Source organism: Mesoplodon mirus (genome assembly GCF_964341445.2).
Source record: "Mesoplodon mirus genome assembly, chromosome: 3".
Lineage (NCBI taxonomy): Eukaryota > Metazoa > Chordata > Mammalia > Artiodactyla > Ziphiidae > Mesoplodon > Mesoplodon mirus.
This window is the reverse complement of record NC_138978.1, coordinates 173,586,559-173,603,271: the sequence shown is the minus strand read 5'-3', so window position 1 is coordinate 173,603,271 and position 16,713 is coordinate 173,586,559. Positions and strand designations below refer to the sequence as shown.

At 34.6% G+C, this 16,713-nt stretch overlaps 1 protein-coding gene across 7 annotated transcripts in view; it reads left to right on the top strand.

The window, feature by feature from the left end:
• The window catches only part of DCAF6 (DDB1 and CUL4 associated factor 6), a 165,587-nt gene that overhangs the window by 114,172 nt on the left and 34,702 nt on the right, over positions 1 to 16,713 (top strand). For 3 of the 7 annotated variants that reach the window (XM_082614240.1, XM_082614238.1, XM_082614234.1), the window contains 4 exons: positions 738 to 855; positions 5,363 to 5,478; positions 6,661 to 6,747; positions 6,982 to 7,309. In XM_082614240.1, the coding sequence (XP_082470366.1) occupies positions 738 to 855; positions 5,363 to 5,478; positions 6,661 to 6,747; positions 6,982 to 7,309 (649 nt within the window). Of the gene's footprint in view, positions 1 to 737; positions 856 to 5,362; positions 5,479 to 6,630; positions 6,748 to 6,981; positions 7,310 to 16,713 lie in introns of all 7 variants that reach the window. The other 4 variants (XM_082614239.1, XM_082614237.1, XM_082614235.1 and 1 more) reach the window with 3 other exon arrangements.

Below are 16,713 nucleotides of genomic sequence, written 5' to 3'. Positions count from 1 at the left end.
ATATGTTGAGATGGATGTATATTATGATTATCACCTGTAGACTCATAAGGTAGAATTGCCTTTCCATAATTTAGAAAACAAAGTTCTTGCAAGATTAGTCAGCAGAAGAGGATGGAATTATACCGAAATGTATGATCTTATAACATAGAGGTTTAGAAAATAACAGAGCACAATAAAGTTTCTTCTCCCACCTCCTTCCCAATAGTGTACAGGCTGTAATCCCTCCCTAGATTATAAGTCTATGAATTTGGAAGAACAGAAAGAATTTGATAGCATTTAATTGCAGCAAAGTTTTTACTAAACAACTTCTTTTGGAGCCCTTGCATCTTACTTCTCAGTGTTTCTGAAGGAGCCAATGATAGTTATTCTTGATGCTCTAGCAACTGAAGAAAAAGATCCTGAACGTTCCATTAAATAAAAGTACCAAGTTTATAAAGTATGTCATTGCATGTTAATATTCTTTGATTCCCTAAAAACTAAATATGGTTCTCAAATGTGTGTGATTTTCATCTGAATCAAAGGGAGTCATGTACACAAAGCTAGAAAATGATGCAATGCCACTTTTGAAATATAGAGTGTTTCTATAACACTTGCTTTGAACTTTAAGTGAGAACCATACAGATGTGAGAAAGAGTTATGACAAGGACAACCTAATTTAAGTTTTATAAATTTTAGGAAATGTCATCTTTTTATTGGTTTCAGAGACCTTTTTCAAATGTTTTAAACACAATTTTCAGATAACAATAATGAAAAGCTGAGCCCCAAACCAGGGACAGGTGAACCAGTTTTAAGTTTGCACTACAGCACAGAAGGAACAACTACAAGCACAATAAAACTGAACTTTACAGATGAATGGTAAGTTAATATTTTTGTGAAGATGTTCTTAGCCATTTTGTAGGATTGTATTAGATATTATTTTTAGCACTTCATCATCTTTGTTTTGCAATAATACATTGGTTCTCAAACTTTAGTGTGCTTCAGGATCACTTGGAGAGCTTGTTAAAACACAGATTACTAGACCCCACTCTCAGAGTTTGAGATGGAGTCAGAGAATTTGCATTTCTACAAACTTCCCAGGTGATACTAATATTGCTGGTCCTGGGATATTTCTTCTGATAGAAAATGCAAAAGATAAAAATAATCAATCACCAATAGACCACCAGTGCAAAAATTAATAAACCTAACATTTTGGAGCTTTTTGCAGTCTTGGTCCTATGTAAAAGGTATGTGTATGTGTATATATACGTATATATTTTTGGTTTGAGTTTTAAAACATGATTTTAATCATACCTACTATATTCAGTTCTCCCCTGCATTTATTTGAGTTAACTTTATAGGAAATATTCCCACAATACTACTTAGTTTTCATAAGTAGTATTTTATCAGCTGTATAATAGATTCCATCAAGTGGATGTACCATAGTTTTACTTAACCATTTCCCTTTAATTAGGCAGTGAATTTATTTATTTTTACCAAATAAAATTATAATGAATATCCTTGTTTACAAGCTTTTTCCTACCTTTAAGGTTATTGATTTGGGATATTTTTCCAGAAATAAACTATATCTAGATTGAAAGATATTATAGAATTATTTTTAAAAGGATAATCTGTTATTACATTTCTCCCAGCAGCATATGAAAGTACATGTTTTGCTGTCTCCAGACCAATGTTCAATATATTCATTTATTTGTAACATATATTTGATTTTTAAATAATTTTTATTTTTATTTAATTTATTACTGGTGAGTTTGAACTTTATTTAATAGTTGTATAGATTCTTTTTAATGACATTTCTGATTATATTTATTGCTCATTTAATCTAGTTCAATCTTACATTTTAAAAAATCTAGTTATGTGAGCTTCTTGAATTCTTTGCCACTGTCCCATTGCCTGTGTGTGAGAGACAGCACCCAAAATTTTGTATTTGAATTTATTACTATTATTATATAAATTAATATATAGATAATACAATCTTTCTTAATATATAATTAATTATATATTAATATAATTATATGTGATTAATACAGGGTGATTATATTAATCATTTAATAACCAATATATTAATTATCCTATATGATTAATATATTATTATATTAACATATTTAATTGTATATTATTATATATTATATTAGTATAATATATAATATTGCATATAAATAATATATAATATAGTTATATATTGTTTATTAATATATAATTAATTATATGTTGATATATGATAATATTTATTCCAATTCACTGGTTTCCATTTGTGTTTCTGTGTGTTTTTAAATATTAAACTCTTGGATTAAATAGGATTTTCACATATTGTTGAATACCTTTCTACATTCCAAAGACTGTTCTAGACACTGGGAATGCATCAATGAAAAAAATAGACAAACATATCTCTGCCCTATTGGAGCTTACATTCTAGGTATGGGAGGCAGACAATAAACATAATAAGTGAATTGTATAATATGTTTGATAGTATTAAGTGCTATGAAAGAAAATAAGACAGGTAAAGATGTTTGGGAGACCTAGGGAAAGGGTAGGCATCATTGAGAAGATGACATTTGGACAATTTGAAGGGTAAGAAGGAGTGAGCCATGCATATATCTGGGGGAAGAGCATTCTAGGCAGAGAGAAAGCCAGTACAATGGCTCTGAAGCAGGAGCAGTCTTAGTATGTTGAAGGATCTTTAAAAAAAAAAAACAATGTAGCTGGAGTAGAGTGACCAAAGGAGAGAGTAGTAGCAGATAAGGTCAGCCAGGTAAGTGAGAAGGGTCTTTAAAAGTATAAGCATATCTTTGGTTGCTGTGTAGAGAATAGGCCTTAGGTAGAAGCTGGGAGACCAGTTAAAAGGCTTTGGCAGTAAGCAAGGTGAGAGGTAGTGGTGTCTTGGACCAGGATAGGAGCAGTGGAGGTAGTCAGAAGAGATTGGATTCTATATATATATTTGAAGGTACAGTTAATAGAATTTCCTTAGGAACTCTAGTGTTTGACCTCAACTTTTTAAAATAATGATATCTATGGCCCTTTTTCTTAGTACATGATTTAAGATCACAGAAGATTATCATAGTTATTCTTAAGTCTTTTCTATTCTCATGTTTCTGTACGGAAGGGACTGATATCTTACAATCTCATCTGAACATTTTTTAACCAAACATCTTTAGTCCCACTCTTCTTTTGAATGCTACTTTTCCTTCTTTAAAAACTGACCATGAATTATATTCTCTTATTTCTTTATCAAAAAAGTAATTAGCTTTTTTCTGATTATGAAAGTATTCTGTATTCATTGTAAAAAAGAAATTCAAAAGAGTATGCAGTCTGTTTCATCTATGCCAGCATGGTGTCTTGCTTTTATTTTAGTTTCTTTGATCCAGGTAAGGCAATAGAGCACACTGACCAAGAGTGTGGGCTCTGAACCTGACTAGCTGTTGAACCTCTCTAAGTATCAGTTTTCTCATCTGAAAAAGGGCATGTTTAATAGAACCTACTTCAGACTTTGTTGGGAAGATTTAATGAGAACATGCAGAAAAAGTACATAGCACTTAGCACGTGATAGGCTTTAAATAATTGTTAGCTACAACTGTCATCTTTTATAAATTGCCTTTCAAATCCTTTGCCCAGTTTTTTACTGTGGTGTTTATCTTTTTCTTATTGATTTATAAGAGCTATATATTATAGAATTAAGTGAGGGTAATATCATTTGTCTTTCATTTGTTGCAGATATTTTTCCCAGTTTGTTGTTTGTCTTTCAGTTTACTTATGGTAGTTTCGCTTTATGGTTTCAGCCTGTGAGCTAATACTCCTTGTCCTTCCCAGGATTAGGGGAAAAGTTTCTTCTTGTTTTCCTCTTATAGTTCTGTGATTTTATATCAAAAATATATGTTTAATCCTTTTACAATTTATTTTACCATAAAGTATGATGTAGAGCTTATAGCTCAATTTTTCTACATGGCTTTTCCTTTGTCCCAGTACCATTTATTGAGCAATCTAGTCGTTTATCTGTGATTTAAAATGCCATATTAACATATGCTAAATGTATTTACTTGATTACTTTGTCTTTTCCACTAATGGCTCTGTATTCCTACATCAATGCCATAGTGTTTTAATTATCATAACTATTCTACATTGAGCATTTTATTTAAGCCTGTATCATAGCTTTCTTAATGGAAAAAAAGATTTATATATCACATTGGCTTCTCTTTACCAAAATTGCTATGCATTTCTTTCTGGCTAAAAAGAAATACGTGTTCATTTCAAAAAAGAATCAGAATCTAGAGAGAAATTGAAAAAAAAATCACAGTAATCCTACTGAGATGACATTTAACATTGGTGAATATCCTTTCTGACATTTTTCTCTGCTCACGTACCCATGTAGATATACATTTTTCTTAAAACTATATTTTATATGGGTGCCCTTTTAAAAAAATCAAATTGACTTCTGCAATTAGCCTAAAAAGGTTTTTATAAAATTTTGACAAAAGTTCCATGATAATTTGCATTGTTTATTGAGTCACTGCTGTTTGTCTATAATTAACGTTTTTTAAGTTACTGTAGCTGTTCAGTTTCTTTTTCTTGTTCACATCTTTACTATATTTAAGAAATTGTTGCATTTCTGTGAATTTAATTTTAATCTTAGTCAGATTGTTATACATTTTCCTCTATTTTCCTTCCCACTCAGTCCCCTTCTTACACATATGTCATGATTTGTCACAGAATGTTCATTGAAAATTATTTATTTAAATTGGTCTGGTATTCTGCTCTAGCTAAAAATTCTAACAGAATTAGGATCATCATCAGGTAGGTATTAAAACTAAAAGAGAAAACATTATCCTTCTACAAAACCATGGTGCTCAATCACTTGCCATATTTGAACAACAATCTAGAACTGGCAGTGGTCCACAGAGGGCAGTTCAAAAACCAAAGAAATTTCCAGGCCTCTTTTCAAGTGTTAATTTAAAAGTAGCCTAGAACAACAAAGTCTAAAAGGACCTATGGTCAGAGTCTGTAAAATCATTAAGAATTTGAATGTGGTGAACCATCTGTAGTGAGAACAAGAAGAGAGATTATATAATTAAGTTAAAATTCAATAGAGGGACTTGTAAAAATATATATCAGATTGTAGAAGCATCAAAACAGTGAAGAAGTGGTCCTTTCATATTTTTAAATCTCTTTTTAAATATTAAAGTGGATTAGAATAACCACCTAGACTTTCTAAAGTGATGTTTTTCAAGTACTATTAAAATAATAAATCCTGTATTTTATTTGTAGTCAAGTTTTTTGATCAACTTCTCTAGTTGTAAAATATAAAAATTATCCTAAAAGTTCACGTTTATTAACTTCTTGGTGGGAATCACTTATCTTGTCTTGATGGTAGGAGCAGTACTGCCTCAAGTTCTAGAGGAAATGGGAGCCACTGCAAATCTGAGGATCAGGAGGAATCCTTGGTCCCACAGAGCTCCGTGCAACCATTAGGAGGAGAGAATGAAGCAAGTAAGATGTTAATTTTGTTTTTGTCATGACAAAACCCAGTGTTGGATGTTTGCCTATTTTTCTGATACCTCAGTGCTGCAGTTTTGTTTCTTGTTTTTAAGCAGTTACTTTTGCCGCAATAGTCCAGTTACTGCTGTTGATAAACAGATAACAAATGCAAAAGATAAGGACCTTAAACATTTAAGATGGGGCGTCACAGTAAAGCACAGTTCCCCTCTGTGGACACAGTGGCCAGGATAGATGGTCATCGTACTGACAGTACGTTAGATATAAATGTTGGTTTGAATTATCTTTACCATTTTTATACCTAGCAGTGAAATACAGAGTACCTATCTTGATTTTTTTCAAAGAGTATAGGTTGTTTATGGAGGGAAAAAAGGGATGAAATTTAAACAGGTTATGAGTAAATCCTGTTTCATACAAGAAGTGCCATTTAGAGTATGTTTTTAGAACCCTTTACTAGAATATTTTTATGTGATCATCAAATGAAATTTAGGTGTTAGTATAGCCTAGAACAGAGTAGATTTTCAGCACATACTTGATAAATGAAGGAATAAATGAATTGTTTTTCATTAAATGAATACATACCTCAGTATAACAGAGCTAACAAGAATAAAATACATATAAGATGACTGTCTGGTAAGCAAATGTCCAATTAGGAACAAAAAAGACTGATCCTTCATGGGTCTTGGAATTAAATCCAGAAATAAGTATTTTCAATGGCCAAACAGAATTTATGGTGGGGCTAACTTTACTATTTGTTCATGATAGTTCAAATTAGACCAAATGCATGACAAAAGGGCAGAAAAATACTCAGTTTTAAGTTTAGATTCTCTGAAGTGTAGAGGAAAGAAAAGCAAGATTGAGAAATGTCAGTTGTGAGGGATAATCTAAAGCAGAGATTCTTCACATAGAGTTCATGAAGGTCCACACATAGGCTTTAGGAAGAGGCAGTGGGCAGAATTGCACATCTCTTCCTGATAGCGTTTTACAGTTTTGTGGGTACATACATAGTATTTGCATTACACTGGCAGGGCGAGGTTTTATCTGAGTGTCAAAAGTTTCTACGACCCCAAAAGGGTTAAGAACTACTTACATATAGGAAAGCTTGAATATTAAATTGGTGTTTATTTTTCTAAAAAAAAAAATTAGGATTTAATGATAATTTGGTTGAATTCCCAGAAGCTCCTGAAGAATCATCAGAGGATGTGACAACACTTCAGGGAGGTACGTCTGCAGAAAGCACAGTTCAGAACAGTATAGATATAGGTGAGCTGTCTTGTTCTTTTTAGATAATTCCTTCACATAGGAAAATAAGAAGCCTTAATCTGTATTAGTCTCTCCAGAGCTAGAGACCATTTCCAAATAGATGTGTTGTGGAATTTTGTTCTTCATATAGGGGGATTAAACTTTATATTGGAGATTGTCTGTGTCAGCTCTGAAGTTAGATTAAATAATTAGTGTTGCCAACATGACCAATTGTTGCTACTTATTTTCTGACAGCACAATCAGATAAGTTTACTTTTGAGCCATTGGATTCCGGTTCAGGAGAAAGGAATGACTTCAATCTTGATAGCCCTTGTGGGGTTCCAGAAGAATCCACTTTGTCTGAAAAAGGCAAGGAACCAGGAACTTCACACCAAACTAGCACTGAAAGTGCTACCAGTCAGGGTACCAGCAATCCCGAACCTCAGTCACAAACAGAAGCCATTGGGCCTTTGGCTCATGAGGAAACACTGGCCAGGGACTCTGCTCTCCAGGACACAGATGACAGTGATGATGACCCAGTGCTGATCCCAGGTGCAAGGTATCGAGCAGGACCTGGTGATAGGTTGGTAAATTTCTAATTAACATGAACTATAAAGAGTATAATTCACAAGCCTTTGTTTGAACTCACATAAAGGAGTTTCTCCATTTTCGACAGTTTTTTCCTCTAAAGGTGTCTCAGTCATATAAACTCATAGAATTTTCTAAATTATAACTAATTTCATGTATTACATTCTTTGAGCAAACTGTGGAGAATAGAATGTCTCATTGCTCTGTATCTTCAGCACTAAGGCTTGGTCCTCCGTTTACAGATCAAGAGAAAGGAATGTTGAGAATGACCAACAGGTTATTTATGAAGTTAGTTATATTTAGTTGTCAGATTGCCCTGTAGACATCCTGGCCTTTATCAGTTTGGGGTTTTTTTTAATGTTCAGTTTTTCTGCTTCTCTCTTGACCCTGGATTAAGGTAGTGTGATAAAGTTCTCTTTCTGAGAACAGTATGTTTTTCTCTGACTTTTACTAAACTTAGTAACTCAATTTCAAAAATGAAAAATCACACCAAGTAACAAATATTATAACTACAGTAGAGAATTAAATTGCTAATACGTTCATATACCTTTTCCATTTTTCATATTATGTGTTCATAAGGATATATTTTATTTTTTAGTAGATAAAGTAAATCTTTTAAGCTATATTGCATTCCGTACTTCTCTAAAGCTATTTCTATAATCAGTGCCATCATATCTCATTGTGAGTTCTGTCTTCTTCCAGAGAATAAAATTTTATCTTTAAAATCCTAGCTTACACAAGCATGAAGAACCCATATCACGTATTTTTATGCTCAATGTTCTGCTATTTATAAAATATTCTGACATTTCTGTCAAGTGAAAAGATTAATTTCCCATTAAAGAATGGCAATGTTACATAATGATTAAGAGCCGAATGACTTATATTCTGGTTTTACCATTTACTAGCTGCTTCATCATTCAGATTACTTAGTGTCTCTTTAAGGTTCAGTTTCCTTATCTATAAAATGGGGTTATGATTATCTAGAATTGTTGTCAGAATTTAGAAAAAAATCAATCAATCCAAGGACTTGTCTCAAATTGAAAGCACTGAATAAATGACAGGTGTATTAAACAACCAAGATGTTCTGTGTAGCTACTTAGACTTTAAAAAGCAATTACAATAAGAATTGCTACAGGGGTAAAGACTAACAGAGGACAAGCAAAATTCCTGAACATTGTAGCTTGCAGTTCAGTGAAACTGCCTTTTCTTAACTATGAAGATAGATATGTGTCTTCATTTAGTCATATTTGTTCAACATGTTTACTTTGCAGTGACCCTGTTTTTAAATGTAGAGGAAGTAATCTTTGCTTATATTTGTATTTAGAGACTAATCAAACATCTTCTCATTACCTGCCACACATTAGTCTTCAAATTCTTAGTATATATTTTAGACAAGTAAAACTTAGCTTCATTTCTTTCCATACCCAGAGGGAGTCCCTTACAATATTATTACCTCTTGATGTATGCAGATAAGGTTGGCAAGCATAGCACAATTTGAAAATCAAGTTGATGGTTTCTAAAACCCCGGGTGGAGAGCCAGAGTCTGTAATTATTTTAAGTTCGTAAATTTATGGCTTTCTAATGATGTAAGCAAACATATGTCCTTGGTTTTTTTCTGTACTTACATAGCTTAAAATAATACTAAGGTCATAATGGAAAATAAAATTTAAGTATCAACTTTTGGTAAAATGCACCATGTCACTTACCAGGTCTGTTTGTTTAAATAAGAAATCATATATTTTTGGTAAATATTAGACACTTGCAAAAAATCATAATTATTTAGCATCTTCTATTTAGGCTAATTATATACACTTTTACCTAGCCTGCTTTATAGCTGAGGAAACTGAGGTGCTAAGCAGGGATTTTGTATATTCTAGACCTAAGGAGATTTTTTTTTTTTTACACAGTAGTACAACATGAATGAGAAAGGAGGATTTGTGGGGAGAGTGGGTCCTAGAGAATGCAAAATGTCTTGCAGCATATTGTCCTTATTTTGGATATCTGACTAGAAATGATAGTATCTTTCTACAGAGTGTTATCACTTACTTATCATTTTCATAATATTTAGATGATTTATATGTTTTAGGGATTCTCCTGAGATTTGGATCTGCCACAGAATTGGCACCTGATAGCTTCCTTGACCCAAAAAACTCAGGTGCTGAACTAGACTAACAGACTCTTTTAGAGGAGAGATGATCAGGGCCAACAACCTGGAAGTGACCCCACTTCACGCACGTGCTCTTGAATTCATGCTCTCATGGTTAGGCCCAGGTTTGAAACCACCTCTGGGTCTACATTTGCTTCCCTGCTTTTTTTGTTTTTTAAACTAAATATTATTAATATTCTGTACACTCAGTTTAGGTATTTAACCTTAGCTTGTCCTATATATTATTTTGTTTTATTCTATAGGACATAGTAGTAGTAAAAGAAGAATAATAAAATTCTTCCCGTTGAGAAAGTTAATTTACTGAAAAGAGAAGACAGATACACAAGCCATTTATAAGAACATGGAAAACAGTTTTAATAAATATATGAAATAAATACAATATTATATATGTATATATGTGTATATGCACACACACACAAAGTTGTGCATACTGAGGTAATGCTAAAGTGATTATAGTGACTGTTTCACAGTTACATCAGTTTTCCTTTGAAATTTGCATTATTCTTTCCTAGCTATTTACCAAAAATTTGTAAATGGTGGAAAGTCTTCCTTCTGACTTTTTTCCAAATAATTTTGATAGTTCCTAACTTCCTGAGCACCATCTTGATTAAATCTTGGACTACCTATATAAAATGTACTTTTCATTTCTGTACCTTTCTAAGGGCTGTTCATCCTTCAGAAAACTGCCCATTTATCTTACTTCTAAATTTGGAGGAATGGGTATGTTGACTTTTATTCTAAAGAGAGAAAGTTTAAGAAATTTTGCTTCTTCAGAACATGAAAAGAATAATTTACCAGCTTATAAATAGGCATATGAATTTTGAGAACTTCTATTTCCAAAGGGACAAAGAATTTCAAAGCTCTACTGTAAAAATACCATTTGGTTCTTAGAAACTAAGGAAACATTTCACACTTGGATGACATGCCCAACTAAAAGGATGCATGTCTTAAAGGTCATTAAGAAACCCAGTCAAGATTAGTTTGGTTAGGCTAGAGTTGGTCCCAAAATTGAAAATGGTAAAATGGTATATACTTAGATCTGTACTTTAATTTGTATGAAGAATTACATAGTGGATCTTGTAATTTTTTTGCCACATATTTAATTTTTTAAATGAAACCTAAAAAGTTTATAGCTAAGCCATTTTCAACACATTTAACAAAAATATCAAAACAGTTCTTTGCAATGCAAAGTTATGATTTTTTAATAAAGATTTGCATTCTTATAATTTGGTTAAATAAATATGACCCAGGTTTTCATTTTTGAGCTGAGAACAAGCATGAGAAGGAAATGTCTTAGAAAATAAAGGCCTTAACAACTAACATAGGTATTTTAAAATGGAATACTCTGCTCATTAACTGTAGCTAGTCTCAGTATAAATATGACTGGGACTGTCTATAGCAGAGGTCAACAGACTTTTTCCTAAAAAGCCAGATAGTAAATATTTTAGGCTTCGTTGACCAAGAGGCAAAATGGAGGCAGTTATGTAGGCACTTCTATAATCATTTAAAAAATGTAACCATTTACAAATGTAAAAACTGTTATTCTTCTATGGGCCATTAGAATAACAGGCAGCTGGCCAGATTTGCCCCAAGAGCCATAGTTCGCTGATCCCTGCTTTATAGCAAATAAGTCTTATAGAGAGAAACCAAGCTATAGTGTATGGTAAAATGCCTCTATTGACAGATAACCAAAGTTTTAAAACAGTGAAATCTATGAACCACGTTTGGTCCCCTTTAACTTTGTCTACAGCAGGAACACAGAACGTTAAATGGAAACTAAATTGAAGAAAGAAACAAATCAAACATATACTTTCTCATATGGTATAAAAAAAGCAATAAATGAAAGTAGTATGTGTTTCTCTTAGTGATTTTATATATTGGATTTAGAAACATAAATAGGTGCCCTTGGAATGAAAGGAAACGGGTCAGGTTTATTATTTAGATGGTCTTCATGTAAACTGTTTTCACAGCGCCAAATCCATCTTCTAGTAAACAGAATGATGGCCTGGCTGATAGCTCTTCCTCTTGCCAAACCCAAGAGGTTTTTTGCTCTCTAAAAAAAAGACAAGTATATCTAAGTAAGCTTCCTGAAGAAGTTCTCACATAGTCTTGAATAGTTTTTAGTTAATAGACTCAATTAAGATACTGTAAAGAGTTTTTATGTAAAGATTAAAGATATTAACCGTATATTGCCTGTTAGTTACTTTTTAAAAAAATATTTATTTGCATAGAAATTTGGTTCCATTTACCTACTCTGGACTCTATGGAACATGGCCTTCATTCTTAAAGCCAAAATTCTTTGCATACTGTAAATTTGCTATCATCTATTTAGTCATCATTATAATCACTTTTTCAGTATTTCTAGTGATTCAAGTTTATTCTTTATTAAAATTGCAGAGGAAAAGTAATCATAGAGAAAGAACTGAACTCCTAGGGAGTTAAAAGCTCTGTTGTTCTTTGCTTGCTGGTTATACAGTCTTAAGGTTAGGACAAATGAGTCAGCTCAGGGCTTAATTATTTAGTTCCCAAAGAGCAACTCAGCCCTGGGGAGCTAGTGTGTTCCAGCTGAGGGTATTGATAATATGAATCTGAACCTAACAGGGTTAGGTTCTAATTTTTTTTAAAGATAAAAGGGATTAAGTGCAATGTATTCCTTCTAATCTATCTTCAGTGAGTGTTTCTGTTTCCTTAATTTGCTCATACACATTTAGTTGAATGACATATTCTCACATGATACCCTAAGTCACAAAGGGGAACAAAAGTATTTTAGATTTAGATGATTAATGGTAAAAGTGGTGGCCTTAATGCTTTAAATATTTGGTTCTTTGAAGTCTTTGTGAGTGACTTTAGTTATTGTGTTCCCTTCACTAGATTTAATATCAGAGGAACAACAATAGGTGATAGAATAATGAGGTAATTCAGAATGTTCCTTCATTATTTTACTTTTTCTTTATGATGAATTTGCCAGGTCCTCTTTTTCCACAGCTAACCACCTTTCCTATTAACAGTTAATGCTTCTTTGAACTTAACTGAACTCTAAGTGCTAAGTATTATAAAGCGGGTTGCTTTTCACAAACTATATTTAGCTGCATGCACTGCATGGGAATAGAATGAAAAGAAATTTCCTGTGTGCAGATATAATTGATGTTCACTTCAAGTGTGTCATATGATAAAGTAACTATAATCTGAAATGATGTATTTTAAATATTAGTTACTTGCTTTGACTATTTTGTTAAAGAATGCAACTTATGTTTTTCTAAAACTTGATTGGAGGTAACAATTAGCAACTTTTTGGTATTATTCAAAAATACTCCTTTTCCTTGAGATCAGTAACAAAAAATGGACTTGAGTCTAATTCTGTGCATAGTTTTAAGATTCTGATTTTTTTAAAGAAAGCAGTTTTCTCATAAATTGGTTAGTAACTTAGTATCACACGTCAAGTGATACATAACTCTCAAACACTTCTGTAATTTGAAGACTAACAAGGGGGTACATTTTTTTTTTTTTTTTCTGTACACGGGCCTCTCACTGTTGTGGCCTCTCCCGTTGCGGAGCACAGGCTCCGGACGCGCGGGCTCAGCGGCCATGGCTCACGGGCCCAGCCGCTCCGCGGCATGTGGGATTCTCCCGGACCGGGGCACGAACCTGTGTCCCCTGCATCGGCAGGCGGACTCTCAACCACTGCGCCACCAGGGAAGCCCAAGGGGGTACATTTTTAAATGTAACTTTAAAGTGAACCTCAGTTCCATTATTCATTTACCCAAAACCTGGGTTACTGACAAAATCGACCTTGTACCTAATTCTAGTGGCACATGTCTGTTATTTATCATATGTTTCTAAAACAAAGTGGAATATAAAACATATAACAACAATAAGAAATGTAAAATTAGTAGAGCTCCTCATGGGGAATACAGAAATGATGAAATAAACCAAAAATATTGCAGCTACATAGAAATCCCTGGTTACGTCCCATTCTCACAAGGGTTCTCATATAAACATCTCAACATTGTTTTTGCTTTTGTGCTGGTGTTTATAGACTTTTTTAACATTAAGGTATATTTGGAGTAACTTTTTGCAAATTAGTCTGTTGGTAATTAGCACTTTCTAATTAAATTATAGTAGAATGGAATTTGTTTCAGGGCTTTTTGATTTTCTGATTTATACCCTGCATCCTAAGCACACAAAGCCAATTTCTACTTTTACAGTGAAGATTGCAACCTAAAAGTACCATGTCGCTCTAAATGAGTTATAGAAAAGCTAAAACGTTGAAGTGGAAGGCATTCTGTGTTATGGCTGTTGCCAAGAATTGCTCATACTCTCTACATCAGCCATATTCGGAGTGTCTCTGAATACACCTTATGCCTCCATATCTTACTCTGTGCCCTCTAACTGAAATGACTTCCTATTACCATCACCATCATCATCATTTTGGCCACCTCAACTTTCAACATGCATCTTTTTAAAAAAAATATTTATTGATTGATTGATTTTTGGCTGCGTCGTGTCTTAGTTGCTGCACATGGGCTTCTCTCTAGTTGTGGCGCTTGGGCTCCAGAGCATGCGGGCTCAGTAGTTGTGGCGTGCAGGCTCTCTAGTTGCGGCATGCAGGCTTAGTTGCCCCGTGGCATGTGGGATCTTGGTTCCCCAACCAGGGATCCAATCTGTGTCCCTGGCATTGGAAGGCGGATTCTTAACCACTGGACCACCAGGGAAGTCCCCTCAACATGCATCTTAAGCTGCTCTTTTTTGAAATTTTTTCTGGCTATACATTGCATAATCCCAAGTAGGATTGAACATATCTTCTGTGTGCCTCTGTATGTATCTGTTATGCTACCTGTAACACTTTATTGTGTATATGTGTGTATATGTTTCCCTATGTAAGATGTAAGCACCTTTAAGGCCAGCATACTACATACATGAATACATAAATAAAAGTTGACAAAGAAGACACCTTTTTATCTAAAACTATAGCTAACAAAATTTTTATTCATATTTCCTTAGATAATCTGGCTTATTCTTCCTCTGCTTCCTAAAATTTGAAATAAATGAAAAGCTATGAATTACTTTTTTAGGAGTCTGACAACATTCCCACACATTTGTTGACTTGCTAGAAAGACTCACAGAACTAAGAGTCACATGAAATCATGGCTATAGTTTATTATGACAAGGGAAAAACACATCAGATGGAATCTGGAAGAATCCAAGCATAAGCTTCCAACGTTCTCCCACCCAGTGTGGTCCATACAGTGTGCTCATTCTTCCAGCGATAAAATGCAGTTAACACTTGTGTAGTGTTTCTGCCCAGAGAAGCCTGCTTAATTAAGACTCGAAATCCAGCAGTTTTATTGGGGCTGATCATATAGGCACCCTCTGCACCCAACCACAACCCCCTAAATTCCAGACCCTGAAGGAAAGTAGGTGTTCACCATGAATCACATTATTTGTACAGACCGTCTAGGCAAGCAGGTACATCAGGGTTCAGTGTCTCAGACAGGCAGAACAATGGAGGAAACATTACATAAAGGTAAAGTTCTCTTTAGAGGTAGCAGCATCAGGCCTGCTATCCTTTATTTTTATTTACTAACACATTTTGAGGCAAAGAATACAATCTGCCCCCCCCCACCACCACCACCCAGACACAGAAGGACTAGAAACAGCAAGATTCTCTAGCAACTCATCCACCTCTCTTACTTCAGATACTTGTAAAAGGTGTGTGGTGAAATGACTGAAATTCCAATCCAGAGACCTTGTTGGTGACAGTAGATGACTTAGTAACACTAACATGGCTTTTACTATAAACAAGTGCTTTAAAGAACTTAAAAGTATTATTTTTATTTATTTATTTGTTTGTTTGTTCATTTATTTATTTATTTTGCGGGACGCGGGCCTCTCACTGTTGTGGCCTCTCCTGTTGCGGAGCACAGGCTCTGGACGCGCAGGCTCAGTGGCCATGGCTCATGGGCCCAGCCGCTCTGCGGCATGTGGGATCTTCCCAGACCGGGGCACGAACCCGTATCCCCTGCATCAGCAGGCGGACTCTCAACCGCTGTGCCACCAGGGAAGCCCAATAGTATTATTTTTAGAAACACAAATAACATATCTTTTCTAAATTTCTATTCATAGATTCATTTGGCCAACAAACTGTTTTTTATTGACAATTTAAAGGTAAATTTGAGCTTAACTCGGAATAATCACAAACTTTAAATTTAAATGAGATTTAAACTCTAAGCGCTAAATGAGGTTCTCTTTCTAAAAACCACTATGTTAATATGAGAAAAATGTATATATAGTATAAATTAAGAGAATTGAACTACGTATACTGGTATCTAGAGTTCAAATGAGCATATTCAGTGAGGCATAAGTAAGTAGAATTTAACTTACTCTTTTGTTTTAATATCTTTTGCCTAGGGAGTGTTTCTTTGACACATACCATAGCAGCTTGGTTCTCATCCCAAAGTCTTATAGCTGTTCTGAAAATAGAGAAAATACTTATTACACAAACTCTTCTGTTGCAGGGGGCAGGGGAAGAGGTAGGGACTGAGAATAGCATCCGTATGCTTATAAAAACCTAATATTGGGCCTCCCTGGTGGCGCAGTGGTTGAGAGTCCACCTGCCGATGCAGGGGATACGGGTTCGTGCCCCGGTCTGGGAGGATCTCATATGCCGCAGAGCGGCTGGGCCCGTGAGCCACGGCCGCTGGGCCTGCGCATCCGGAGCCTGTGCTCCGCAACGGGAGAGGCCACAACAGTGAGAGGCCCGCATACCGCAAAAAGAAAAAAAAAAAAAAAACCTAATATTTTGATCTTTGAATGGAAAAAGTCAATCTCAAGTTTTGTAAATAAATGCAAACTCAACTTATTTTTATTTATTTATTTATTTATTTATTTGCTGCGTTGGGTCTTTGTTGCTGCGCGTGGGCTTTTCTCTAGTTGCGGACAGTGGGGGCCGCTCTTCTTTGTGGCGTGTGGGCTTCTCGCTGCAGTGGCTTCTCTTTGTTGTGGAGCATGGACTCTAGGCACGCGGACTTCAGTAGCTGTGGCATGCAGGCTCAGTAGCTGTGGCTCGTGGGCTCTAGAGCACAGGCTCAGTCAGTAGCTGTGGCGCATGAGATTTGTTGTTCCCGGACCAGGGCTTGTACCCGTGTCCCTTGCGTTGGCAGGCAGATTCTTAACCACTGTGCCACCAGGGAAGTCAGCAAACTCAACTTATTTTAAGATGGAAAGATTTAATC